General features: G+C 42.7%; 1 protein-coding gene across 1 annotated transcript; it reads left to right on the top strand.

The window, feature by feature from the left end:
• The first annotated feature begins 5,616 nt into the window (after nucleotides 1–5,616).
• On the top strand, nucleotides 5,617–26,923 carry FRZB (frizzled related protein). Its single transcript, XM_054636719.2, has 6 exons — nucleotides 5,617–6,147; nucleotides 15,909–15,956; nucleotides 20,932–20,997; nucleotides 23,226–23,430; nucleotides 23,628–23,691; nucleotides 25,933–26,923. Exons 1-6 carry the CDS (start codon nucleotides 5,694–5,696, stop codon nucleotides 26,038–26,040), a joined length of 945 nt encoding a protein of 314 aa, XP_054492694.1. The 5' UTR covers nucleotides 5,617–5,693; the 3' UTR covers nucleotides 26,041–26,923.
• The last annotated feature ends 252 nt before the right edge of the window (nucleotides 26,924–27,175 follow it).

The following is a 27,175-nucleotide window of genomic DNA, read 5'->3' as shown; positions in this document are numbered from 1 at the left end:
TGCAGGTAGCAAATTTCAGTATTGAGAAGCTGTAAACTCTGACGTGGCCATAAAAATCTGGGAAAAAACCTAAACAGCAAACATGGAAAATCACTCTGCAAAATGAGACTGCTGTGGGAGAGATAGGCCAGTATGTGTTTCTGTGGATAGACTTAAGGCCTGTAATAGAGAATTAGCATAGGATTGTCTTTGAAATGCATGTCAGTTAGGTTTCTTGGTGTTTAAAGATAAAGCAGCATATTTTCCTAGTCATACTACTAATTTTACTCACAACATGGATACAAAACACTGGGCTAATAGTTGTTGTTTTTTTTTTTTTTTTTTTTTCCTGGGAATTCAGGAACATTGGGAATTTGAGCAAATATTACTATGAAAAAAAATCTAGAAGGCAAGCATACCCCAAGAGCAAGGGATAGTTAATAATGGTCTGTCTAATAAAAACAGCCCCAAATATTACAGTCTGAAAAACTGCATTAAAAGAATCTTTTCTTCCTTGCTACTTCCACACCATCCATGGACAAGCCTGAAAGATTATTAGAATAAGTTAATAGTCCCCTGTGTTTTATCTTCCTGAGGGAGTTGTAACAAGACCCTGGCTGAAACAGGAAATATACAATAAATCCCATTTTTATGACTCTGTAAGTCAATGATTTTATGGTTTTAGTAACAGGCCTGTAAGAAGTATTTTAGGGTTTAGTTTTCAGTGAGTTGCATGGTTGTTTTTGGTTTGTGGTTCTGTGTTTGTTTTTCTAAGGCAGTGTATATAAGCAGATTAAATCACATGTAATCCTGAGATTGCCAAAGAAAGATTCAGGACAACAAAAACCTATTCTAAAGAAGTATTTTTCTCAGCTAGTTTTATTCTTGGGAATGTCCTGAATAGATACAGTCACACCTGCACCTTTTTTCCAGTTGGAATGGGCAGGACCAGACCATGAAGAAGTCTTGGTTTACAAACAGCAGCCCACTGGGTCCTTGGGCAGCCTGAACCTCTGGGATGATGGGAATCTCCCCAAGCACAGAGTGAGCTTGCATCTTCTGTAAACACTGCCACAGGTCACTGATCTGAGGGGTCTGGCAGAACATGCAAGCTCAGAGTGGAGAGATGACTCATTTAATGTCACCTAGAGCTTACAGACTAATGCAGGCTCTTCCCTCCAGTGCTAGTGAAGTTTATGGTATCTAAAATACACATGTGCCTGCACACAGGCCTCTGCATCTTCAGGGCCAGGAAAAATAACACCCTTTTCTGCATTTTTTTCCCTGATCTCTGATTTTCCCTTTCTGACATTCACAGAACCATACAATGGTTTGGGTTGGAAGGGACTTGAAATATAATCTCATTCCACCCCCTGCCATTGGTAGGGACTCCTCCCACTATCCCAGGTTGCTCCAAGCTCCTTCCAACCTGGCCTTGAACAATCACAGGCATGGGGCAGCCACAGCTTTTCTGGGCAATCTGTGGAGGGCCTCAGCACCCTCATAGGCAAGAATTTCTTCCAATATTGGACTAAACCTGCTCTCTTTGATTTTGAAGCCATTTCCCCTTGTCCTGTCACTTCAGGTTTGTTTTAGACACATACTCATTTCTCAGCCACTTGTAGAGTATGGAATTAAATGCATCCACAGTAAGTACTTAGTATCTCTCCTCTTAGAAATGTAAATACAGATTTGTTGATCTGCTGAGCTCTGCCCCAAGCCAGAGTAGGTGGGACATGTTTTGAGCTGGTCCTTCACCCTCCCTGTGCCTCCTCTGGCCTAGGAGCACCCTTTGCTTATAGAGGGTGAAGTGTGTGTATGGGGATGTTTCTTATCTCTAAAGGGACACTGTAACACTCCAGGACAGAACTGATGCTGACAAATATACTTGGGACTAGGATAAAACTGATGCTAACAAATACACTTGGGACTGCCTCGACTGCAGCATGTTAATCTTGACCAAACCTGTATTTCTTACTATTTTGTGTTTCTTACTATTGCAAAGAAAGCTTCAGATTTCAGTTGTATTTTTTTCAATGAGGTCGTATTTCTATATTTCTATCCAGTAACTTAGTTCCAGCTTAGATTTGAAATGTATTTCTGTATTTCAAGCCATGAAGTTTTCCTGATGGACAGTTCTAACAGTGGAGCTGGACATCAGAGCATCTCAGAAAGCCAGCTCTTGCTCTCTTAAGCCTGTTGCTGTTTATCTGCCTCCTGCAAGAGAAAAACAAGGAGTGGGGGTGGAATAGATACTGCATAAAGGAAAAAATAACAAAGAAATAAATTAATGCCAGGTGTCTGGAAGCAGTTCCTTACTTAGCTTCCTTTTGGGGAAGGGTGAAACAACAAACCCCACAATCCCTTTTTATTTCCTCTGCAGCCCTCCTCATTCTGCTCTGTTTCTGTATCCCCAAATAAAGTTGGTTGGCTGTCCCCAGAGCTGTGAGGGTTATCCTGCCACCTCCTGCTGAAATCCATCCTCATGGCACTCCAAGGTAACCAAGCTGGGGTTTTTTTGGGGTTATGGATGAGTAAGTTGGACCTCAGGCACTATGCACTGTTGTAGGTTACTGTGATTCTTGTGGGGAATAGCAACAATAATGATAATAATAATAAAACAACCAACAACTTCTTCTGTAATTTTTATATGAGCTACTCTAGAGGCAAATCCCTGCCTTAGGCCTCAACCCCACTGAGTTCTTGTTTATTCTAGGAAATGACTTAGTGTGATACTATGGGCTGTATTATTATTCTTTAAATTTATAGGGTTGTACCAACCCCCCCAAAGTGTACCATGAAACTCACAGGCATGCAGTGTTGATCTCAGTCTGCTGCCTGGGCATACTTCTATTAAGAAATTCTTACTGGTCATGCATGACATCAAGCTGACAGAATGATGATACCATAATTTGACTAAACCCTTTTGGAGTTTTCCAAGATAAGGAATTTGATTGTTGGCACAACCCAGCCCCAGAGTTTTAGCACTGCCCTTGTTGATGGAAGCTGTAGAAAGAGATTTTTTTCTTCATAAATCTTAAGAAAGTGTTGGGAGAGAAGGGGGTGAAATTCCTGAGAGCACTGTGGTAGCACCCACAGAGTAAAAGCTACTTTGTATTTTGAGACTGGTGGAAAATTTCAGGTACCGCAGCACATGCTTTCTCAGCTAACATACAAACTCCCAAATCACCATTTTCAGTATGCACACATATTATAGTTCCAATTAGCAGTGTTGGTGTTGTGCAGCAACTGCATGTGAAGACAGAGAGCAGGTTGGTAGCTTGCTCTTTTCCTCTAGCCATTTTATTTTCCTTCTAGTGTAACTCTACCTGCAGAGCACAGCACTGTAGCTGCATTTTGATAGTGTGAAACCACAGCCCTCATCTTCACTGTCTCTTTTTTTGCTTTACCAGACCCCTCCTCTGTTAAAAAGAGGTGTCAAGACAGGCCATACTGCTTCTGTGTAAGAGAAAATACCTTGGCAGACACAGGGGGCTGTAAATCTTTGGTTAAAGTAGCAATGTTTCAGGTCAGTAATCAGATTGCCTAGTTCCAGCCAGAGGTGAATTTTTACCACCTCGTATAAGCTGATTTCCAGTGGAAGCATGAAGAGGTAATGAATGCAGACAGCCCTGCAGGCCAGCAGCCCCAATCCTGCCAGCAGCCCATCCTCTCCCAGGCACCAGCTGCACCAGCAGCTTGCCAGCAGGGCAAGTGGGCAATGCTCTGCCAGCTCAGTGCATGGGAGGTATCAATGTTCACACCAGCACTGGGAGATGTGAAGCCAGGTTGCATAGGAAATGTGTTTTAATGTTTGTGATCTCGTGGGGATGCCAGCATTTGCTGTTCTGAAACAATTTTCAGTAATTTTACTCTTTGAGTAAAGAAGTACAAGGTCATCTCATGTAGATCTTGTAGACTTGGGGCTAAAAAATTAGGCTTATGGAATTGGTAGGCGTATTGCAAGCATAGGAATATTCACTATTCTCAATGCTTTTTCCTGCAAAGCATTACAGGCAGTGGATCTCAGGAAATGTTTTTAAAGCTGGTTTGTGTAATTATCAATTATCAATCTGGAAAAAAAAAATCCCAGAAGTACAAGAACAGAGATGGGAGAATTTAATATTGAAGTGGAAAATAGGTTAATTCATGTCAATAGGTGCTTTGCATTGCTCTGGCCCATTTCCCTGGACTCATTCTTGGGAAGGCACTGCTCTCACACTCACTGCTGTCAGGTAAGGTCCCAATGTATTCAGTTCTAACCACCTGGGTAAGGTTTTTATTACACCACGTGCTTTTAAAACATGTATTCTAGGGAAAACTCAAGCCTGAGGCTTTGCTATGACTAAATTTGAAGAGCTAAGAGGATGAGTAAAAACAGTTCTCTCTCTAATTCCCCCTGCAGAGGAGCAAACTTCCCTTTGCAGGCAAAGCCCTTTCCCTTTTCTTTGCCTTCACAGCTACTTTGCAAGCCTGGATGCAGGCACAGGGTCATGGGCAGCCTGACTGATGGCTCCTAAGGCTGTCACATGCACATGTGTGTGAACATTTCTGCCTCCCTTTGAGGCCCAAATTTTCTTCTAGAAGTGCAGGGAACAAGGTTTGCATCTTTGAAATCAGCACCTGCAGTGGTGGGCAAATAAAAGGTACCTGTACTCCACTGGCCATATCACAACTCCTTGTTTGCTTGGCGTGTGCCTTTGCTGGAACAAGGACATTAGCAGCTGGGTTAAAGGGATTAAGGTTTCATCTGCAGTCATAAAGTGAAAAACTGCAGAAAAGCCTTCTAGGCTTAGGACCCTGTGTTTGTGAACCTTGTATCCATGGTTGCTTTCACAGCTTGTTCATATTTTTAGGCTGGTTTCTGAGCACTGGCTTATGGTAGGTGTGTTTCTACTCACAGGTTTGATTTAGGGGCAGAAGCTGGAATAATAAATGTGTGATTGAGCACTTGCTCGTAGGTTTATAACTGGAAAGAACTTATTCAGCTAATAAATGTCAGCTTGTGTTCTCTGTGCAACCTGGTTAGTGGTGGGTGTCCCTGTCCATGGCAGGGGGTTGGAACTAGATGATCTTTAAGGTCCTTTCCAACTCAAACTGTTCTGTGGTTCTATGATTATATCGAGGCACATTTTTCCAGATCAAGTCAGACCTCCTTTTGCTGCACCACTGTTTTGCAAGGTATCCTAAACAGTATCCAGCCTCTTAAATTTTTTTTAACCTTCTGTAAAGAAAGCATCCCCAGCTGCTGAGCTGAGTTTCCCTCATTTTTAAGTCTCTCAACATTATTACTCTCCCCTAAAACTGCTCACCCATTGCTATGTCTATGTGCCACGCTTTTCATGTGTACCTCCTGCTTAAGCATTTGCACCCAGGATAGTGTGTGCAAAAAACAAACAAACAAAAAAGGTCTTTCCTAAAAAATATGAACGTATCTAAGAGAGATTGGTCTGAAATCGTGTTCAAGCTCCCAGTAAGTTTTTTATTTCGGGGAGAATTCAAGCTCTCGCTTGAGAGAGAAATTCCTCTCCGGTTCTTCCCATCAGGCGAGCCCCCCCTCCCCTGCGCCGGGCTCTCCTTTGTTCGGGGCCGGGCTGCGGGGCGGAGAGGCGGGACCCGGTGCGCGCCCGGCGGGGCCGGGCCAGGGCGGGCGGAGCCGCCCCCGCGCCGCGCCGCGCCCGCTCGGCCCCTCGCTTACCGTCGGGCCGGGCGGCATGAGGCGGGGGCTGCCGGTGCTGGCCCTGGCCGGGCTGCTGCTGCTGGGGCGGCCGCCGGCGGCCCGGGGGGCGGCCTGCGAGCCGGTGCGCATCCCGCTGTGCAAGCCGCTGCCCTGGAACATGACCAAGATGCCGAACCACCTGCACCACAGCACGCAGGCCAACGCCGTGCTGGCCATGGAGCAGTTCGAGGGGCTGCTGGGCACCAACTGCAGCCCCGACCTGCTGTTCTTCCTGTGCGCCATGTACGCGCCCATCTGCACCATCGACTTCCAGCACGAGCCTATCAAGCCCTGCAAGTCCGTCTGCGAGCGCGCCCGCGCCGGCTGCGAGCCCGTCCTGGTCCGCTACAGCCACGCCTGGCCCGACAGCCTGGCCTGCGACGAGCTGCCCGTGTACGACCGCGGGGTCTGCATCTCCCCCGAGGCCATCGTCACCGCCGAGGGCGCGGGTGAGTGCGCGGGGACCGGCACCGGCGCGGGGACAATGGGCGGCGGGCGGGCGGGGAGGGCAGCCCGGGAGCCCTGCCTCCCCTCCGACTGCTCTCTCGGGTTCTCTCTGCTCTGCCCTCCGCTCTTTCGCTGTCTTCTCTCTGCCTTTCGCAGCCGCCTCGCTGCTGGAAAAGTTTTGCTGTTGGGCACAGAGTGTGTGTGACAAGTGACAGCCCCGCCACCGAGTGTGGGAGCTGCAGCCCTCGTTCCACACGAACGGGAAACGTTTCCATACCGCTCTTCTACCGGGGATCCATCGGCAGCGCTTGCTGGCAGAGAATGAAGAGCCACCCAAGTGAGGGGCAGCCCCCCGGCTGCCGGCTCCCCCTCTGCCCCCTGCTCCTCTCCAGCCACTCCCTCCCATAGCAGGTTGCTCCCATCCCACACAAGGCCACCACTCCACAGATTTTGGGAAAAATCAGTGCCCAGAGGAGCCCCAGGCAGGAGCTGGGAGGCTGGGGTCTCTTCAGCCACTTCTATGCCAGTGGTGGCACATGCACAGTTGGAGGGGAGAAAACATGCTCATCTCAGTGGTTAGCACCGAAGGTACAGGTTCCTCAGCAGGTCCCTGGGCTCTGGAACTACAGCCAGGTGAGGAGTGCAGCAAAGTGCAGCCTTCCCTTGTGTTTTGTTCCCAACATCCCTGAAGACAGCCAAACGCTGCATCCTGCACCCAAGCCCTGGTGCTCTGTGACCACTGTGGCCTCAGAGGGGCTGCTGGAGCTGCTCAGCTTTATCTCTGCATCCTGTTTCACCAGCTGAGCTCACTGTGCTGGGTGTCTGGCTGCCCTCCAGCACCGCTGTCTGAGGCAGGAGCATCTCTGCACAGTCAGGTGAGGACTGCTGACTGCTCAGACCATGTACAAAGCTGCTGTGCCTCAGGGATCTTGCTCTTGTCACAGCTGCCTTTGGGCTGGAGTAGTTGGCAGGACACCCCTCCAACGTGGTGAGCTGAGCACCACAGAGATAGTGAATACAAGGGGCTATTGAACAGGAAATTAAAGCAAGCTGGTGGGTGGTTATCACGGGTCAGCTCTGACCTTTTACCAAATGACTACAGTTCCTGTGTGTTTTCAAGAAAGCATTTGCTGCTGGTGGAACTAGGCTACCATTTTCTTTGGTGCAACGTTTCAGTGCTGGTGGCTCTGCCAGACCTCTCCATCAGAGGACTTGGAGAGCAATACTAGGGTGGGAGAGCAGACCAGAGGGGTCAGAGCAGAGCAGCACCCATGCACCCCAGGAGCTTGTTGTGCTGCTGTCTCCTTCAGTGCCCACAGCTGCAGTGCTGGGTTTTGGGAGCTCACTGACAGGCAGTGGATCTCACCTCTCTGTCCTCCCCCAGCAGTGGCCTGGGAATGAAAGGGGAATTTTTCATGCTGTGCTCAGCACAGTATTTTACTGTGCTTCTGTCCCACTACTAAATGCTTTATGTATCCCACTGCCAGTAATGCCAAACGCTGTAATTTCTGTTTTCTTCTCCTAACAAAATATCACGCTTCAGTTTCCTGACCGTGCTCCCCAGCTCAGCCTTCCCAGGTAAGCTGCTCTCTCTGTCTCCATTTATTTTCAGGCCAGACAAACCCTAATCCATCTCTGACTCTATTCTCTTACCCTCTGTGCCTCCTGAAACCTCCATACCCTCATATCTCCAGTCATTACTGCTATTTCTAACTTCCAGCTGCTTCCCTCTTGCCTTTTCCTACGTTTTTTCCAGCCCATGAATGTAACCACCTATTTTTGCCATCAGCTGCTGCTCTCTGAGCTCTGCAGTCCTGCTTGGGGTAGTTTTGGGGAGAGATGTGGTTTTGAACACCAAGCACCTTTCTCTGCAGCATTGAGGTGCTTTCAAAACCACCTTAAAAATGGCTTCAGCATGAGCAAGGTTTGGCAGGTCTGCAGCGATTTGAAAGCAATCACTTCAAATCTGGAGGGAGGAAGCTTGGCTGAAATCGCCCCCGAGTTACCTATTTCTGAGGACCTCAGCAGTACAATAACCTCTTTGAGGGATTCCAGGGCCAGATCCATGAAAACTCTCTTTCAGTGAATGAGAACCTGATGACATTCTCATTTCTGGGCTGAATATTTTGAACTGATGCATTATGCACCAGACTGAAAGAATCCTTCTTGAGGGAATAAAACTGTTCTTTTAGAAAGCAGAGGGAAGGATTCCTGTTCTAGGAAGAGCTAAGGTGAGCACTTTCAAATCCAATTCTCCAAATAAAGGATTGCAGCTCAGTAGAAGACGCAAATAACCAACTGCCTGATGAGTAGTGTGCAGAATCCCTGCTCTTATTTGCTTTAATTTATCTCCTAAGCATTCTAGCCCCTTCTGCTGTCTGTAAACTACACCTAATAGAGTGGGCAGAAATATAATCCATTGTTTTGTGGCTTTCTGTTGTAGAAGAGGCTTTTTGTATTCTTCAGAACTGAAATCTTGTTCTTGCTTTTATTCTTTTGCTACCTGTAAGAGGGTTCTACTGTTTCCTTTCCTCTTGAGGTTTCTGCATGTTTCTGTATTATTTTTGCATTATTGTTCTAATGTTCACCACATTTATCTTGTCCCTTCTATGAGGGAGCCTTAAGGATGATGTAGTCAGTGTTTGTCCTTGTCAGAGTGGGGACTGGGTTCACAAGCCCAGTTTCCATCTATTATATTCCCAGTAGTTGGTGACTGTTGCCAAGTATGGAGTAACTGTGGTTGGTAAAATCTGTGATAAATCTCTGTAAGAAGTTCACTTTCAGCTGTTGAGGCACAGTCCACCACACAGATCTTCTAGGACCTCTCTCCATTTGAGTCCAGGTGTGAGGAAGATCCAGACACTTGCTGTCACAGCACCAAGGGGCTGCTTTGTCTGTGATGGAGAAAGCTGACAGCAGTGCTGTGTTTTGGGCTCTGTTAGAGGAATAGCTGTGCACACCCCCTGGGCTTGTGCTGGTCTCCAAAACCTGAGTGGGAGTGCTGATTGGGAGGTCTTAAGTTCCTCAAGTTACAGAGACTGGCTTAAAACATGTGGGAAGTGTGTGTTTCTTTATTTTTCATTCTTTTTGGGAAACATTCGGGTTCCTTTACAACCAGAAAGCAGAGGGATGCTGCAGGGAGGGTGTGGGTATTCTGGAGGTGTGATGCTGAATAATTTGACTTTTTGTGGAGGATCCAACAAATCATCATCCAGGATGGATGAAGAAAGAGCATCCTGACAATATATTTAACACCCTGGATGTCAGATTAGTGCATGGTAATGTCTGAAGTCTCCTATGGCATTTATCCCACATCCCTGTCCTTTTTGGAGGTGCAAGGTGTTGCTGTGTGCAGACATCAGTACAAGCTGTGTTACATATCTGGGAGGTCCTGTTCACTTGCTCCATGTATTTCATTCTTCACATGTATTTGCTTATCCTTCCTCCAGTCTATCAGATTATCTGCCTCCCTCATTCAGGGCCCTGTCAAACTTTCTGAGGTTTCTGAAGCAGCAGGAACTGCTGAGAGAAAAAATTGTCTCAAATCTAGAATTTCAGAGGCAGGACCTTGTCTTTAGTTTTGCAGGTAATAAGTGGCCAGTGTTGGCATGGGGATGCTGACTGAAAAATGCATCTTTGACATGTGGCTGCTACTGCCTAGCAGAGTGTTTATGTCTCAAGTGAAATGTTTATTCCTGTTTTGAAGAGGGAACTAGCAACAAAACCAGAGCAGTGTGATGGGTACTGTGCATATTGAAAGTCAGATCTGTCAGGCAGGTTGTCTCACCTCATCTTCCTTAAATAAGAACATAGCTTGAAGGGTGTTGGCCTGTTAATAAGATGTTGGAGAAAAGGGAAGCCACATCACAAGGTATCAACCATGTGTAGTTAACACCCAAACTATCATAAGGTGCTTAAGGAAAGCTTGGATTTATTTTTTTTTTTAAACCACCATCTCTTAAGCATTAAAGAAAATTATAGATGATTCACACAATGGACACCTATTTTCTTAAAAAAATCATATGTGAACCCATGATTTCTCCATGTTGCCCAAGTCCTCCATGTCTGTCTGGATGAGTTCATAGTAAACCCAGTATGTTTATTTGGCATTGCAGGCTTAAAAGACAAGTGAACAAACCATTTCTCATGCTTGTTTCTTATGTAATCATAACTTAATTTCCAAAGCAATGGTTTCCAACCTCCAGATCAAATTTCTTCTGACTCTTTGCCTAGCTCTACTTAGAGCAGTTGGTGTGCATGACAGTGCTGGGGGAGTGTTACACTCTGTGCTGAGGACAAGCAGTCATGCCCAGGTTATAGTTTATAAAGTTGGGATTTGTTTAGGTCTTTACCTGAAACTTGGGAGCAGCTTCATTTCTCAGTTAAATAACAAAATTATTACAAGCTTCAAGCCTGAAACAGGGCAGGAGAAGTAAATAAGAGAATTTAAATCTCAGTAATGAAGATACCACCAATGGTGTTAGGCTCAGTACAGTTCAGCTGCCTTTGTAGGCTGAGTCCCCTGGATTTTACAGTCTAAGCATTTAGTCAAGACCTGGGCCATTAAATGTCATCAAAACCTGGTGGGATTTGTTGAATAATATGTTATGTGGAATAAAATGTTATGTGAAACTGCCATGTTGCTGGCTGCTCTACAACTTGGAGTTTGAGTTCTTTGTATTAAATGTTAACTAGAATAAATTTTCTTATCACTTGGCTTTCCATGCATGTTTCTGCAACCAAATTAGCAAAGATCCTCTCTGTATTAATAGCTGAAGTGAATGACAGTGAATTCATGCATTGTGGAAGGGCTTCTTAATTAATAGGGCTCACAGATATCTAAATCTGAAGAAGGTACCCAAGCAGCAACCACTGGCTGTGGTTTAGTTCTTTGGAGCACAGTGCCTGTAGTGGCTTCATTGATAGCTGGGCCATATTCTTTAATCATAATGACAATCAGGGTCATGTTATTTTTTGCCTTCCTCTGCCTTTTAACATTTTAATTTATTTAAACAGTGGTATAGGAAAGATGTTTGCTCAAAACTAGGTATTACCAGGTTGTTTCTCCATTCCAAACCTCTCATCTAAATCTGTGGTTGCAGGCATTGTTATTTTGTACACTTACTGTGTAAGTGGCTTTTATTTAGCTCTCCTTGTTGGTGTTTTGTTTTGGTTTTTTTAATATAGAGTCCCTCTGAAAAGAAATTAATTAGGATGGCATATTGGAAAAAACAGTTTGGATTTGTCCCCTGCTCCTAAACAAAATTTAATAGGGAACTTTTGGATTGAACCTCTGGATAGTATTCCCCTCTTTGGCAATCCAGCTAACCATCACTGACAGGTATTTATTTCACAAAGATTGCTTTGCACAGACAGAACTTGGCAGAGGGTTTGCCTGTGAAGAGAAGTGGAACAATAGGAAGACAGGTGTTTGGGGGATTTTAAATAGCTTTTTACCCCTCCCTCTGTCTGTGTTGCAGCTGAAGGTCTCAGCTTGGTGGAGAGACGCCTCTGTCCATGAGGCTGCTGGGGACAGGGGCTGGGTGGGTGCTCACACACACCTGAGACCTGACCAGTAGCTGGTGGCAGGCCTGGCCTGGACCCTCTTCCAATCTCCTGTCTGGTGGGTAAGCAGGGACCAGACTGTAAGAGTTTAACTGGGAAAAGGGTCAGAGAAATGAGAAGGGTTTCCAGAGAGGTGTCACTGAGTGGCAGAGGTCTCCAGTCCCCTCCATAAGCCCATGCTCCTGTCCATCTGTAGAAATCAGTCATCCCTGAATAAGCATGAGTGCATTGGAAAGGATAAGCACCAAGGCAGGGTCAACATTTGCCTAGCCCAAGCCCTCCCAAGTGCAGACATGAACTGTAAGCTGTTGTTTGGGTACCTGTTCACCCCTGCCCTGCTGCCTTTGTGCAGGCACACAGACTGGAGGCACTTCCACTCCTGGCTGCTCTGCACACAGTGTCGGAACTCCTCTGGCTGCACACACAGCTAATTCATTGGGAATTCCTGGTTTGGGGTGGGACAGGTGACCTGGCAGTGCAGAGTTAGCAGATGCCTCAAGGCTGTAGTGTGCTGTAGTTTGGTTAAAAATAAGTTGTGTACCTAGGAGTGTGTGGGGTCATCTGTAGGGGGATACAATATAAAAAAATAGAGGTAGTATAGAAAATAATCTTACCCCTTAAGGAGTTGCAGCTGAGCCAATTATTAGAGATTGGGAGCAGGCCTGGCTTTAACAGGCCATAGCTGTAGCCAGTAAGAAGAGTGTTATAAAAGAGTGGGTTGGTTGGTTGAGGGGAGCTGCAGTCACTTGGCTACTGTGAGGATAAGGAAGAGTCAGTGCTTAGAGGAGCTGCCTACAAGAAACATCAAGGAGGTACCAAACTCTAGCAATATGGAACCTTTGCAATATAATGACAATAGAACCTTTGTAGTATGATAAGAACAAATGGTGACCCTGATGTGATTCAGGAAAAAGGACTTAATACCAAACTATATGACCCCGCAGTGATTTGGAAAAAGGACTTAAGTATCAACCAACTTGATCCCTTGGTGATTTAGGAAAGAAGACTTAAACATTAACCAACGTAGTCCCATGGTGATCTGGGTAGAGAACTGAAAGAGGAAGGAGAGAAATTACTAAAGCAACTGTTTCTGAATGAAATATATGAATGTGTCATAATGTTAATTTATTTGAACGTGTCCTTCTAGAAATGCTGCAACTCCGTAATTAAAAGAAAAAGGGGGAATTTTAGGGGGATACAATATAAGAAAATAGAGGTAGTATAGAAAGTAATCTTACCCCTTAAGGAGTTGCAGCTCAGCCAATTATTAGAGATTGGGAACAGGCCTGACTTTAACAGGCCACAGCTGTAGCCAGTAAAAAGAGTGTTATAAAAGAGTGGGTTGGTTGGTTGAGGGAGCTGGAGTCAGTTGGCTGCTGTGAGGACAAGGAGGAGTCAGTGCTTAGAGGAGCTGCCTACAAGAAACATCAAGGAGGTACCAAACTCTAGCAATATGGAACCTTTGCAATATAATGACAATAGAACTCTTGCAATATAATAACAACAGACATCTGGTAGAGGAGCTCAAACATGCAAACAAGCATGGAACTATGCTGCCCATAGCGAGTGCTCACTGGTTCTCCTTGTGTTGGCGTGAGCTCCAAGGACAGTTCCTCAGTCAATACCCATGGGCATTGTACTCCACATGGGCTAGGGAAGGCTGTGAACCCTTTACTGGGCTCTGGTTTGTTTTGGGGTGTAATTTCAATGTGGATTGGACTAGGTTTGCCCAAGCACCACAAAGTCATGTCTGCTTGGATCCATCCTTGGTTTAGGTAGAGACAGTGCAATTCAGGGCTTTTTCCTTCTGTGGATGGGAGATGGTAAGCATTTAATGTGATACTTCTCTTGTCTTCTCAGTAATGAAGATTTTTTTTCTGTTCCCAGTAACAATTTTGATGGAACGGAGAATGTGCTTTGAAGCTATGAACAAACTGTCCCTGAAATACCTATTCTGGTAGGAATTTTGGCATGCTGGGCCACCTGAAAAACCAGAGGAGTTGGCTTGGTCATATGCAGATAGCCTTTGAGAAAACCTGAGAAGGTGGCCAAGGCAGCTGAGTGAGAGGGGCAGTGAATCCTGAGAGCTTTCTCTGCAGGGGCAGTGAATCCTGAGAGCTTTCTCTGCAGGGGCAGTGAATGCTGAGAGCTTTCTCTGCAGGGGTTTTGGGGGCCCAGAGTGGGGAAACATCTGAGGCCAGCCCTACGTACACAGAGAGGCCTCTAAGGCCACCTCTCTGTGGCTGGAGGTTCTGCAGATGTTTTATCTGTACTTGGAACACATGGGAGGATTCTCAGACCATAGACCTCTCTCTGTGCTTTTACCAGATCTGAAGGAATTGTAGACTTAAAGCTACAGCTTGGCTGAATGAACAAGATGACAGGTAATTGACCCAGGAGGGAAGAATGAAAAAATGTGTTTGTCCTTTTGTTTACATTTGCAAGAGGGAAACCATTTCAGTTCCTCTTCCATCACATGCTCGAATACCAGAGTGCATTTGATGCAATATAAAATGCGTTCTTAATGCATTGAGAATAACTCAGGTGAATAATCAAAATCAAACATGTAAGAAACAACCAGCTTGGACAGCTTGACTTGTTACAAGGCAGTATGGTGAAGATTCAGAGGTTCTGTGGAAGTACCTCATTGCAAAGGTCAAATTGGCTCCATAAAAATGTTGGTTTTTTTCTCTATAAACAAAGATCCTGTGGTAGTTTGGAACTTTCTTTGCAAGAAAATGGATCTGATGTTTTATTAGCAACAGGATATTGAATATAAAAGAGCATCTATTGAATCTTCCTTTGCTGTTTTCTATACTCTTTGCTCTTTATGTTGGTTAGAATAATTATTCCTGCAGTCTCAAATTTTTTTAAAGTTAATTATTATGTGAGGGAATTAGTGGTTTTTTAGCTTTATTCTTGCCCTGACTCTGATTTAGCTGCATTCTCATTTATAAATGAAGTTTCATGTTGCTTTGAGTAGTATAAGTATTCATTAAGTGGAGATTTAATTTCTTTTTTTTTTTTAAGAAGGATGGCAAAATTAGAAGGTTAGCTAAGTCATATTATTTTTCTTGTAAACAGGTATTACAGAATTTGTGATTATATAAATATATAAAATAAATATAAACACACACACACACACACGGCCTTTATAGTTGAATCCACACATCTAAAGCCATCATGAGAACTGAGTATCAGGAGTGTCCTGGGCTGTCTTACAGCCAAAACCTTACAGCTCAGGCTGCAAGAGAGGAGCATTTGTTACATTTGTTCTACATTGCAAAGGCAGCAGGATTGCCTCCATGACTATGTAAGAATCTAAGAAAAGTTGATTGTAGGATCCCAGATTCCAGAATTGGAAGAGCAGCATAAATGAATAAGTGTGTAAAATTACAGAAGGGTTTTATCTTTGAAAGCTCATTTGTTTTCCCATTTTATGTTCCATTCTAATAAAGTGTCCTGCCTCTCTCCCAGTTCTTGCTCCTCTTGCATTTATTTTGTCCTTAGCTTATTGAAGGTTATATGCATTAACATACTTGTTTTTCATGATTAAATATATGTATAAACCCATTAAATGGTGTGATTTAATAAATAGGTTTGAAATGATGCATTTTACTAATCTGGGACACAGTCCATTTATGAACGTGTCTGAAAGCAGTTCTTTGGGCAGAGTGCCTGTTTAAACTTCTGTTCCTTATCTGTCCTTCGGAGTAATCAGTGTGTTTTTAAACTGAGGGGAAGGTCTGAAACATTTATTTTGGCATTTGCTTCGACAGTGTGATTATGGTTGGTTGATTTGATTTCCTCAGTAACCAAAAAAATCCCCCAAAGTAATTTCTCCTTCATCATCTAATTAAATGCAAACACTACACGTGTTTTCTGTAGGTGATCAAAATTCATGGCATAAATGTCAACCCTTGTCTGAAACCTGCCAGTCTGTAGCAATGGAAATGGGATATTTAGTCTGCTTCAGCATTTAACATGATAGGCTGGATTCAGGTGAAATGTGGGTAAGACATTGTGTCAGCTTTACTGGAGTGACCTCTAGAATATTGCAAACTGTTTATTAGTGAAGTTATTAAGTTTCCACGTACTAAATATTAGAGAAAGAGAAAACATTGTAATGTATGTGTGGTAAAATAATCCAATATTAAAAATACTAACTTTTTTTACGTATTTTGCAAATCCATGGCAGATTTCCCTATGGATTCTAATAACGGCAACTGTAGAGGTGCTGGCATTGGTAAGTACATTTTTATAAAACTGTATAATAAGTAATAAAACTGTATAATAATTTTTATAGAATTGTATAATAAGTTGTACACTTTCAAATCTTTTAAATATTTAATTAAGAGGGGTACTAAGTGATAAATACTTAAATACTTAGTGTTGACTGAGAGTACTGTAGATTTTGCTTTTGCATTCCATGGTCAGGTGGGATTTGGTCAGCCTCAAAAAGTCCATCAAAGCAGGAGGGCTGTGCTGATCTTATTTGAAGTTTTGTCTTGAACAGAAAGAGTAATCATTAAATTGATTTTTCCCTGGGAAAAGCCAGTGAAGATAATGGTTCATTTTGACCTTAAAGTTTTCAAATTAAATTCAGTACTCTTTGTAGATAATGGCAATGCTCCCGTTAGCCTGAGGAGGTTGAGGGTGGCACCTTCTGAGGCTGGTTTTATTCCAGCAAGTCTCCTGTAGCTTTTTATTGCTGTTTTGGTTTTGCTAGAACAGAATAAAACTGAATAAAACCCCTTGGGCATTATCACTACTTGCCAATGCAAAGAAGCAAAGCCCAGGATGGTGGCTAATAATTGTAGGAATGTGAATCTTTTGCTCAAGCAAGCCAATGACTGTACATTTCCTTGAATTTTATTATGATTCCATCCAAACTTCTCCTCTTAGGTCTTTGTCAAGAAATTGATACTTGGAAGCCCTAGCATTGACCTGCATGTCTTTCCTTCTGCAGAGGTGCTGATGAGCTACAGTGTGCACTGATGTTCAGTTTACCAACATAAACACCTAAAAGGTGTTGAACCTAACATTAAGTACCTGTAGAGATCATTTCAGCATTAAGCTCTGTGGCCAAATTGCAAAAATATATTAGTAATGCCCAGTTTATATAATACAGTTTAAAATTTTAGTCAGTAAGTCCCAATGTGAAAGCAGCTATATTTGTGCAAAATGTTCTTTAAATCACAGTGCATACCCTCTAGAAAGCCCAGTTAAATAACCTCATAAAAGCAAGCCCCTGAACAGGCTTTGCTTTAAATTATCTTGAGCATGGTACCATATCTGGAGGACTTGCTAAAGATATTTGTTACTAATGTTAGTATCTTCATAGTTTGAGGCCACTTTCAGTTGTGTGTCATTGAGAAAATAGGAGTTTCATGCACAAAGAGCATACAAGTTTCACTCTGAGCATGAAAGCAAAGCTGTATGCTCTCACTGTCACCTTAAATCAAAGCTATGAGGCATATCTTTATTGCTGCCTGTCCATAGGCATGTAATTCCAGTGAGTGACCCTGCAGTGGAAGAGGAAAATTTCAGTCATATTGCTCCTGTTGTGATGCTTTTCAATGGCTGAAAGCAAAACCAGATCTAAAAAAATCCCATCTACAAAATAGGGTAAGGATGCACAGAAAAATTGCTGATGCAATATCTGCTTTTACTGTACATACCTGATTTCTGGTTCAATGTGCTACATCTGTCTGAACTAACAAACACAGTTGGACCACTTAAAAGGCCATGTCTCAAAATGGCTTTATTTATGTGTTCAGTAAAGTAAATTTGTAGTTTTGGCATTGTAAATAGAGACTTTTTGTTTGTTTGTTTTGCAAGTAGCAAATTGATGCATTTTTTTTAAAATCCCATTCTCAGCTTTGTGCTTTCTGCATCTTACTGCTTGTGCTGCTGTGCATGGTCACAGGGAGCAGTACTCATGGCTTATCCCTATTTGAGACACCTTTTTTCCCTGTCAGTGTCTGCTGGCAAAACCTTCCCTCTGAGTCTGCATGGGGGTTTTTTGGGAGACCTTTTTTACCTCTGTAGGCAGTGAAGTCCATTGTTTTCTGCTTCCTCACATGCTCCTCAAGTCTCTTAGAAAATTTTCTAGAGTGTTTATTTCTTAGCCTTTCTTTATCTGGGAGGTGTTTGCCAGGTTTGAGTGCCTGCACAGGTCAGGATTACAGCCAGGTTTTCCATCATACATATATTTAGGATGATACAGATGTTTCTTGGTAGCAATCTATGGGGGGAAAACCATTCTCTCCATGTCTTTTGGCATTTACAGAGTGAAGTTTTCAAAGACAGAGACTTGGAGCAGTTTTTAGTCCTATATTTACTTGAAAAGAAGATTAATGGCTAGCTGTGATCTCAGCCAAAGCCAGTGGGAGCCTCTGCTGCCTGTCTGTGTGTTTGGGACATGCCATTGTTGTGGTCTCAGAGTTCTTCTGCTAGTCCTGGCAGCTTCTGAGGAGGCTGTCAGGTAGGATGGGATTTTCCCTCAGCATCAGGTGATGCAGTTCATTTTTATAGCCACCTTTTGTGGGTGTTTCCACTCCCTGGGGGAAGGTCAACGTTTGCCTTCCTTGGAAAATCACTGTACCAGGAGCTGGGAGAGAGGAATTGGTTCTGGCTCTACCTTTGTAACTGACCTTGGCAAATGACATTTTTGTTTGTTTGTGTATCTCTAAATAGTGATTAGGAATAATGCAGCATTTTGTGCAGTTCTTTTAAATGTAAATTTAAAAAGCATGAGGGTGACTTGGAGGTTCTTCAAGTCCATGGGCATGTCGATAATTTAGAAATAGAACTAGACTAACAAAATATCTTCCACAATTAATAAAATAAGCCAATACTGCCTGAAAACTGAAGGAAATGTGAGGCTGTGTTCTTGTCTTGCAATTTAGTCTATTTTATTTTACCTGGGTCACGGTGCAAAGTTCTGTAGGGCAGGAGAACATTCCAGTGTGCTGCTTGTTGGGCTTGAGTGCTGAGGTGCCTGTGTGAGTGTGGGTCACAGCAGCACATCTTTTATTCTCTGCTCCAAGGCAGCTGTCATTTGGCCTACACTATCCATGAGCTCACAAAGGCAGAAGGGAAGCCAAAAATCACTTCCCTTCACTGCTTTTGTTATTTCAACACAAACACATAGAAAAGTTAAAGTCTGTAGGGCTCTATATATAGATTCCCGAGGATGTGTTTGAAAGCAGAGGAAATAATATACTTTTCTTTTGAAATGTTTTCCTCTTTCCTGTATTTTTTTTCTATTTTCAACTACAAAAATTCTTCCAATGGAAAATAATGATTCCATCGATTTTATTTTTTTTTTTAATATGCAGGAATCTTATATAATCAAATAAAAGTTCTTTTTCAGACTCTTCATGTTGGATTTGACTAAATCACTAGCTTATATGCATTGATACTTAGAATGATGGTGCATAGAAATAAGCTGCCTTAAATCTACTTCCATTTGTGCCAAATCAAATGTCAAAATAGATGCACATGTAGTACTGGGATCTGCTGTTTGAAATTACTTCAGCAAACCACACTTAGATGCTATGGTATAAAATAAAAAGTAAATATTTGCAGTAAAACAACCAGCCCTGAAATACCAGTGGTGTTAATGAACACCACTGTGGCTCTGGAGTTCAGCATTAGCATTCCCTGGGCACTAGTGAAAATGTTTTTACCTCTCTTAGAGTTCCCAGCTGTCTGGCATCTGCCTCTTTGGAAATGCTGCTCTGACAGTGCTCATTTGTGTTGTTTTTTTTTGAAGGCTGTCCTTCTGGCCACAAGGGCTAAGAATTTCTCTATTTTCATTAAACTTGGTCTTCTGGGTCATAATAAAATAATGGAAAATTGACACCATTCCTCATGGTGGATTGGATGGACCTGTCAGCAGCCTGATCCAGTTGAAGATGTCCCTGCTTATTTGCAAGGGGGTAGGACTAGGTGGCCTTTGAAGGTCCCTGCCAATGCCAAATATTCTATGAATGCTTGCTGGCCACAATATCCCAGGTTGCTCAACTGACCTGAGAATGTTAAAAAAAATGTTCAGTCATGCACTCCCACAGTATTTTCTTTCTGTGTCTCTGTTATGGTCTGTGTGATAAAAGGAACAGAAAGGAGGACATTCCTTAAGTCTAGCATAGAAGAGAGAGCAGCATTGCAAGGATGGAATTACAGCACCTGCAAGCTCAGGACTGAGCCTTGAATTGGCTTAAAATGATCATTTTGTCACTCCAGACTCCAAGTCTGTATGTCTTTGTTGTTCTGCTGTGGTTTGGGTTTGTTTCTTTTTTAAATTTTAGTATGTCAGGTTTTTCTCCTAAAAATCAATTAAGGGCTCATGGACAGTTCCTCATCTCCCAGCAGAACAGGCCAGGAATGCCCTGTGGTTTTTAGTGTTTCACTGTAATAAGCAAGTCAGTTCAGTGAAATCTTTGTTAGGTGTTTTTGGATTTAACCCTTTTCTGACTTAGAGATGGGGTAACTGAGAGGTGTTTTAAAAACTTTTCAGTCTCATGAGAAGGGTGAGACAGTACAGGTGTTATAATTCACATCATCATCAATCAAATTACTTTTGTGGTAGTTTCTGTATCTCTAAATAGTGATTAGGAATAATGCAGTATTTTGTACAGTTCTTTTAAATGTAAATTTAAAGAGCATGAGGGTGACTAGGATGTTCTTCAGTAAGAACATGGGCATGTCAGTAATTTAGAAATAGAACTAGACAAATAAAATACATTCTAAAATTCATAAAATAAGCCAATACTGCCTTAAAACTGAAGGAAATGTGAGGCTGTGTTCTTGTCTTGCAATTTAGTCTATTTTATTTTACCTGGGACTAATCAGAAGCCAACTATTTCCTAATTACAATACACTGTAAGTGTTTCTTGGCTTAACAAGATTTAACAGATCAAATTAAACCAGATGATAGATCATAGTTGGATGACTTATTTAAAAGATCAAGTTTTACACCTTAGCTAAAAACTTTACAAAATAAATTTATATGCATTAATTATTATAATAATAATAAGAATAGTACCTTGTGTACTTCAGTGTATGCAGCGGTCAATGAGCAAAACAATCAAATTTATTTATTGGATTTATTTTCTATGAATCCAATTCCCACACTGTGTGAGCTCCAGGTTTTGGGAAGATTGTCACTGAATACATGTTTTTTTCTTTCTAAACAAAGTTTTTTGTTTCTGTAGAGCGCTGCAAGTGCAAGCCTGTGAAAGCTACCCAGAAGACCTACCTACGTAACAACTACAACTATGGTGAGAGCAGCTGCACTGCCAGCTCCCAGCTCTTTCTTCTAAGGCTGCAGGAAGGGGCAACTTCTCATTAAAAAAGTCTAAAAAGTTCACTGTTACTGCTGGTAACCCAGTATTGCTTATTGCAGGAGGAAGGTGTAGCCTGAACTGTTTCCAAATTAGAAGGATGGAGGGGATTAGCTTGATATGTTAGTACAAGGGTATCTTTGTTGTTTCAGTTTTAGTGCAGGCATTTGGGGTTTGGGTACTTGTCTGGTGTGAACAGTGATGCAACAAAAATGGCATTGTGGGGTGCTGTGCCTGAGCTGCCTCTGTGATTTCCAGTACCCTCAGCTTTTGTAGAAAGGCATGTTTGTAGCAACTTTCATGCCCACTAGCTCTCCATGAGATCTGAGAGATTCTTCTCCTTTTGGTGTGTCAAAGGCAGCAATAAGCATCTTGCCAGCTGTGTTATGCTGTCAGTAACACCTGTAAAAGTGCACATGTCCTGCTCTTCAGGCATATCACAGCTCCAGGCTCATGTTTGCCTTCGTACTGCTTGTTTGAAGCAAATTAGGCCAGAGAAGCCACTGAATGCATATCACAGGGACTGAACATTGGGCCCTTCCTTATTGCAAAAAACAGACCTTTTTAAGAAGTTAAGCCTTTATCAGTTACAAACTTAAAGTTAAAACTTTATTAGTTTTAAACCATAACAAACATAATCCAACCAACCACCATACGCCACAGTGTGAGCACATCATGGTTATAGAACTTCTTTTTCTACCCCTAATTCAGCTGAGTCACTTTCCCATAGTCCTCTTCTACTTAGCCAAAGTGGCAGGCCTGAGCCATGATTTTACAAGGGTAACAAGGCCTTATGTTATAAAGCTTTATCAATATGCAACACTTCCTTTTTTCCCATTAATCAGGTGAAGAGCCTTAGGTTCAGCCAGCTTTAAGGCTTTATTTAAATGGCAGAGATTGTATGATGTTTATTAGGATTGCACATTTATAAAGGCAGAGTCAGACAATCTTCTTTTAAAAACTGTTTGCTGTTAAAAGCTAAAACATTACAACTGTATTCAAACACTTTCTTGGTCAGTAGTCAGTTGTATGTTGTTTTGGTGAATTTGTTTTAAAAAAAAATTAGAGTTACTATTTTCTAGTCAGAAACTGCATATGGCAGAGTCATTGGGCATGTTCCTGTCCATTTTTCAAGCTTTTGAAATTAAATGGGTTTTAAAAGGCATTTGAAATATCTCCAAACTAAAATAATATTTTATTTTGAGATCTTAAAGGGTTTTGAAAAAGGGAATCACTCAGGGTAAGTTGTGCATACTAGATGCACAAGTTGGTGTTTGCTGGCAGCTGTATTTAATGTGCCTGCAATACATGCTGGTTAATGGCTGTTATGGGGAGGAGATGTGTAAGTCCATGGTTTTCTTTCTTCTCTATTACCTTTTTCATGCAGGAGACATTTGGAATTTGGGCTATCTCCCATTTATAGTGTGGAAAGGGACTCTTTGAATGGTGTGGCATTCTCTAGAGCACGACCTCTGGGTTGGCTTTGCATTTGTATGTGGTATCAGTTCACTGGTCACCCTGAGAGAATGAAAAGCTTTGCCTCTGAAAGGCAACCTTTCCTCCTGTGCAACTTGAGGCAAAAAGAGAGGCCAAGAGAGGAAACAATTAGAGAGGTCATTGGGTCAAGATCAGGAGCATTTGAAGTTCAGAAAGAGCAGAGCAGATTAGTTCTGGGTCACTGGAGAGAATAGAAAAGGTAAGGGCCTGTCATCCAGCAGCAGTAGTGATATGAGAAGTTTTAATGCACATTCCCTTTTTGTGTAAGGTTTAGAGTGATAAAGTTTGCTCATCTGTACTGCAGGTAGTCAGAGAGGGGAACAGTCCCAGCTCAGGGAAGAGGGAGAGCATACAAGAAATAGATTTAATCTATTTAACATGGGAAGGGTGAGGAAGGAAGGAAGTCAGAGCCCAGCTTAAACAGGACATGAGTCCAACTGGTACCTAAGTCCTGCTCCTGACCATTATTAAGGGGCACACTGAGCTACCTGGACCTCCTTGGTGGAGGGTGAAGTAGTGAAGAGATGGAGGCAGAGACATTGCAGGAGTTCAGCTAAACTTCTGATGAGGGACCATGCAAAAGACTAATGCCAGAGGTCACCAAGAACAGCTTGGGAGTGACCTGCTTGATCTGCTGCTTCTAACCATGCTCTTTGTGGCTTTCCCAGTCATCCGGGCTAAGGTGAAGGAGGTGAAGACTAAATGCCACGATGTCACTGCAGTAGTGGAAGTCAAGGAGATCCTGAAATCTTCCCTGGTGAACATTCCAAAGGACACAGTAAACCTCCACACCAATTCTGGCTGCCTGTGTCCACCCCTCAGTGCCAATGAGGAATACATCATTATGGGCTACGAGGATGAGGAGCGCTCCAGGTATCTCCTCCTGTGCTGTTCTTGACTGTTCTCCTGCCATAAAGCTGAAAGTCAGAGCCAAAAGGAAGGAAAACTTGGTGTCTGTAGGTCTCCTTCATGGTATTCAGGGAGGGCAAGGCTCCCTGCAGGCAGAGAACTCTTAGTTTTGTGTGTGCTGGGTTGTATAGGTTCTTGATGGAGTTGTCTCTGTTGTGTAGGTTACTCTTGGTGGAAGGCTCCATAGCTGAGAAGTGGAAGGAACGTCTTGGTAAAAAAATAAAGGTAAGAAAATACCTCACCAGAAGTCAAATGTTGTGGGTGCCCTAAAACATCTACCTGTCTTTTCAAAATAAGGGAAGAAAATTCGTGTGCTGCTTCCAGTTAATATCATGTATGAAAAGCTAACTTGGTGTTTTATTTGCTTTATTACTTAGAACTGCATGCTGAGTAAATTAAAGGGATACATTGAATTACCCTGAAGTATCCCATTGCAGCAGCAGTCAAAAGCTCTGTCTCAAAAAAGCAAATAGTAGGGGACTTATAACTTTGTAGGCAAGCTGTGCATTCCACAACACATACCTGCTTAGTTGGGGTTGTGATAGGAATTTAAAAAAAACAAACAGACCAGGGGGCTTTACAAATGTTTTTCAGACTAAGTCATGGGCAGGGACACCTGGCTGCTCCCAGCCCCATGCAACCTTGAGCACTTCCAGGGATGGGGCAGCCACAGCTTCTCTGGGAAACTTGTGCCAGGCCTCACCATCCTCACAGCCAAGAATTTCTTCCCTATATTTTATATAATCTGTTCTAATCTAATCTGATTTAATCTAATTTCTGTCACTTTAAAGCCATTACGCCTTGTCCTGTCATTACATGCTCTTGTAGAAAGTCCTTCTCCATCTCTCCTGTAGCCCCTTTAGGTATTGGAAGGTCCTCTAAGGTCTCCCTGAACCCTTCTCCAGGCTGAGCAACCCCAGCTCTTTATATGAAAATATATTCTGTTTTTTTCTTACTTAAATGTTTTCTAATGCCTTCCAGGTTCTGGAAGGATTATCTTTTTATGTTTTGATGTACTGCAAAGTGTCAGTGTTTTTGACATTGTCAGGAGTGTCACTTTACCCTGACTATTCCTATTTTGACACGATTTCTCAGCCATTCATTTGCCATATTGCTTGTGCCTATGCAAACCAGTCTTCTCTTCCACTCAGCACTTTCTTCATCAGTGTGAGGGTCACTGGCAGGAAAATACTGTTGTGTTTATAAAAGCAGGATTTTCTATGCCTATTTCTCACATCAGTGGAGATTACAGGAGTGAAAGATACAGGGATCTTATTTCAACTTGTTGTTTGATTTGGCAGAACCCTGGGAAATCCAGTGCCACAGACAAAAGATCATTTTGCTGCCATGGGCTGACTTCTGCTCAGTTTCAGCTCTTGGGTGATAACATTATTTGTTGGAATTTTTTTGGGCAACACACTTTCTCACTTCCTTCCTTATTATCTGTAACTGCTGCCTCTGCCCTCACACCCAGCCTGGGGCTGTTGAGGACCCTGCCACATCACCACCCAATTCTCATCATCATTTTCTTTCCAAGAGCATCAACACTTGTACAAACTATATTTATTATGTTGGTTTTTTTTACTGTGATTCCTATGGCTTGCAAAAATGAAAATAAATAATAATAATTTTTTTGAATTAACAAAAACCCCTTAACTGTTTTTTCCTCCTGCTTCCCCCAAAAACCGCATGAGTGGCTTCATTTAAATTTTATTATTTCGAAGTTGAGTGTCCCTTGTGCTGAAGCCTTGGATCAGACCCTTCATTCCCAGAGGCTGCAGGAAAGCCAGGAAACAGTTTCCCTGTTAAAATGGGAACTTGTAAATGTTTAACATTTAAATGGGGGCTTTTCCCAGTAAGCTCTCATTGCACCCTTGAGCCCAGCACAGGGTAACATGGTGGAAACAGCAATAGCAGCTTTTGCTGCTGTTTGTGAGCACATTTTCTTTGTGAAACATGTGAACAGGTGGATCAGTAGCCTCTCTGGTAATTTCTGTAGTGTTGCTCTAGGACACAAAATAAAACAACACTGACACTGGAATCTCCAAGGTAACAAGAAGGGCAGTTTAATTCTGACTCCAGCATTTATAGATTTCCAAAAGTGACAGTGGATTGGAGGGGTGACAGTGCCACTTCTCCAATGACACTGGACAAACCACCAGTCCATCAACTGTCTCCTCCTCCAGAAAACAATGTAAAACAATCATTATTTCCAGAAAAGCGTGTGAGAAAGTTCATTACAAACATGTAAACATCAGAAGCTTTAGAAGAACAGGGCGACCCTGTAGCCTCTCGGGTCATTTCTGTGAGCTCTCAGGTAATTTCTGTGAGCTCTCGGGTAATTTCTGTGAGCTCTCGGGTAATTTCTGTGAGCTCTCAGGTAATTTCTGCGAGCTCTCTGGTTATTTCTGTGCCTCTCTGGTAATCCCTGTGCCTCTCTGGTAATTGCTGTGCGTTTCCCCGCAGCGCTGGGATCAGAAGCTGCGGCAGGCGGGGAAGGGGCGGGCCGAGCCCGGCCCCAGCGCGGCGGCCCCGAAGCCCAGCAGTGGCCGGCAGGCTCGCAGCTGGGTGTGACACCCACCGAGGGATGCTGACATGCACGGGACTGTCTGCCGAGGCTTCCTGTTGGAGCAGCAAAGGAGAAATTGCACTATTGCACGTTATATTCTATTGTTTACTACAAAGTCATGTTCTAGCTTTTGTTAGGTTTTATTCTCCCTCTTTGTTCTCCACCTTTTTCTTTTTGGATATGTGCAAGTTCTGGAAATGTGTATTTTTTTTTTTTTCTGTTGCTAAGAACTGTAGAAAACTGCCCTTATGAGATGAAGAAAAACAATGTTCAATTTACCTTTTTATCTCCTAAATCTTCTCTGGGAGAAAATTCTGATGCTAGCAGGAATGAAATCTGGCAAAGACCATTGCTTAAAGTCATGGCTTACACTGGCTTTCCCTGTTCACTCTTTCTTGGTCACTGTTTGCTGAAAGTTGCTCTCTTTTGGGTAGGTTGTTATCTGGGTTAAAGTGTATCATTTTTATTCTGAAATATAATTCTGAATTACATAATTTTTTTTTTTTCTAAGAGAACTGTTTGAATCAGTACAGCTTTATTAAGTTTTCTTACAGATAAACCACTTGCAGAAGGCAGACTCTAAATATTTCCCTGTGCATGTACACAGGGAACCTGGGTTTTCCAGTGCTTTGGACCTTAAAGGAAATATTATCTAGTTCTGTAACCATAATTTATAACTAAATTTATGCTTCTTCTCTTATAATGGCAGTTTTTTCCCCTTTTCTCAGCTGACTTATAGGAGTAGACAGACTCACCAGGCCTGCTTCTCAGTACAGGTCTGCAGTTTAGCCTTTTGATTTTGTGGTGTTATTCTTAAATCCGTGCCTACATAAACAAGTGTTCAATGCTCAGTAACATATGTCCAATAAAAGAATTGTAGTTGCCAACCACAGACCCTACCTGACTTCTGAACCAACATCATATTGCTAATACTACCCTTGAAAATATAAAACCCAAAAAAAACTTTAATTTTTGTGCTTTAATAGAATTCTTTGCAGATGGTGCCAACATATTGGAAATTATCTTTGTTTTTCTAGTCTCTCATGCTTAAAAGAAATCTAAAAGGAGTACATCAAAGAACAATCTTCTTTGGCATAGTCTGCAGAGGGGAACCAGCTCTACTTAAAAAGAGCAAATGAC

Source organism: Agelaius phoeniceus, chromosome 7, assembly GCF_051311805.1.
Source record: "Agelaius phoeniceus isolate bAgePho1 chromosome 7, bAgePho1.hap1, whole genome shotgun sequence".
NCBI lineage: Eukaryota > Metazoa > Chordata > Aves > Passeriformes > Icteridae > Agelaius > Agelaius phoeniceus.
This window is presented reverse-complemented; position numbering and strand designations above follow the sequence as displayed.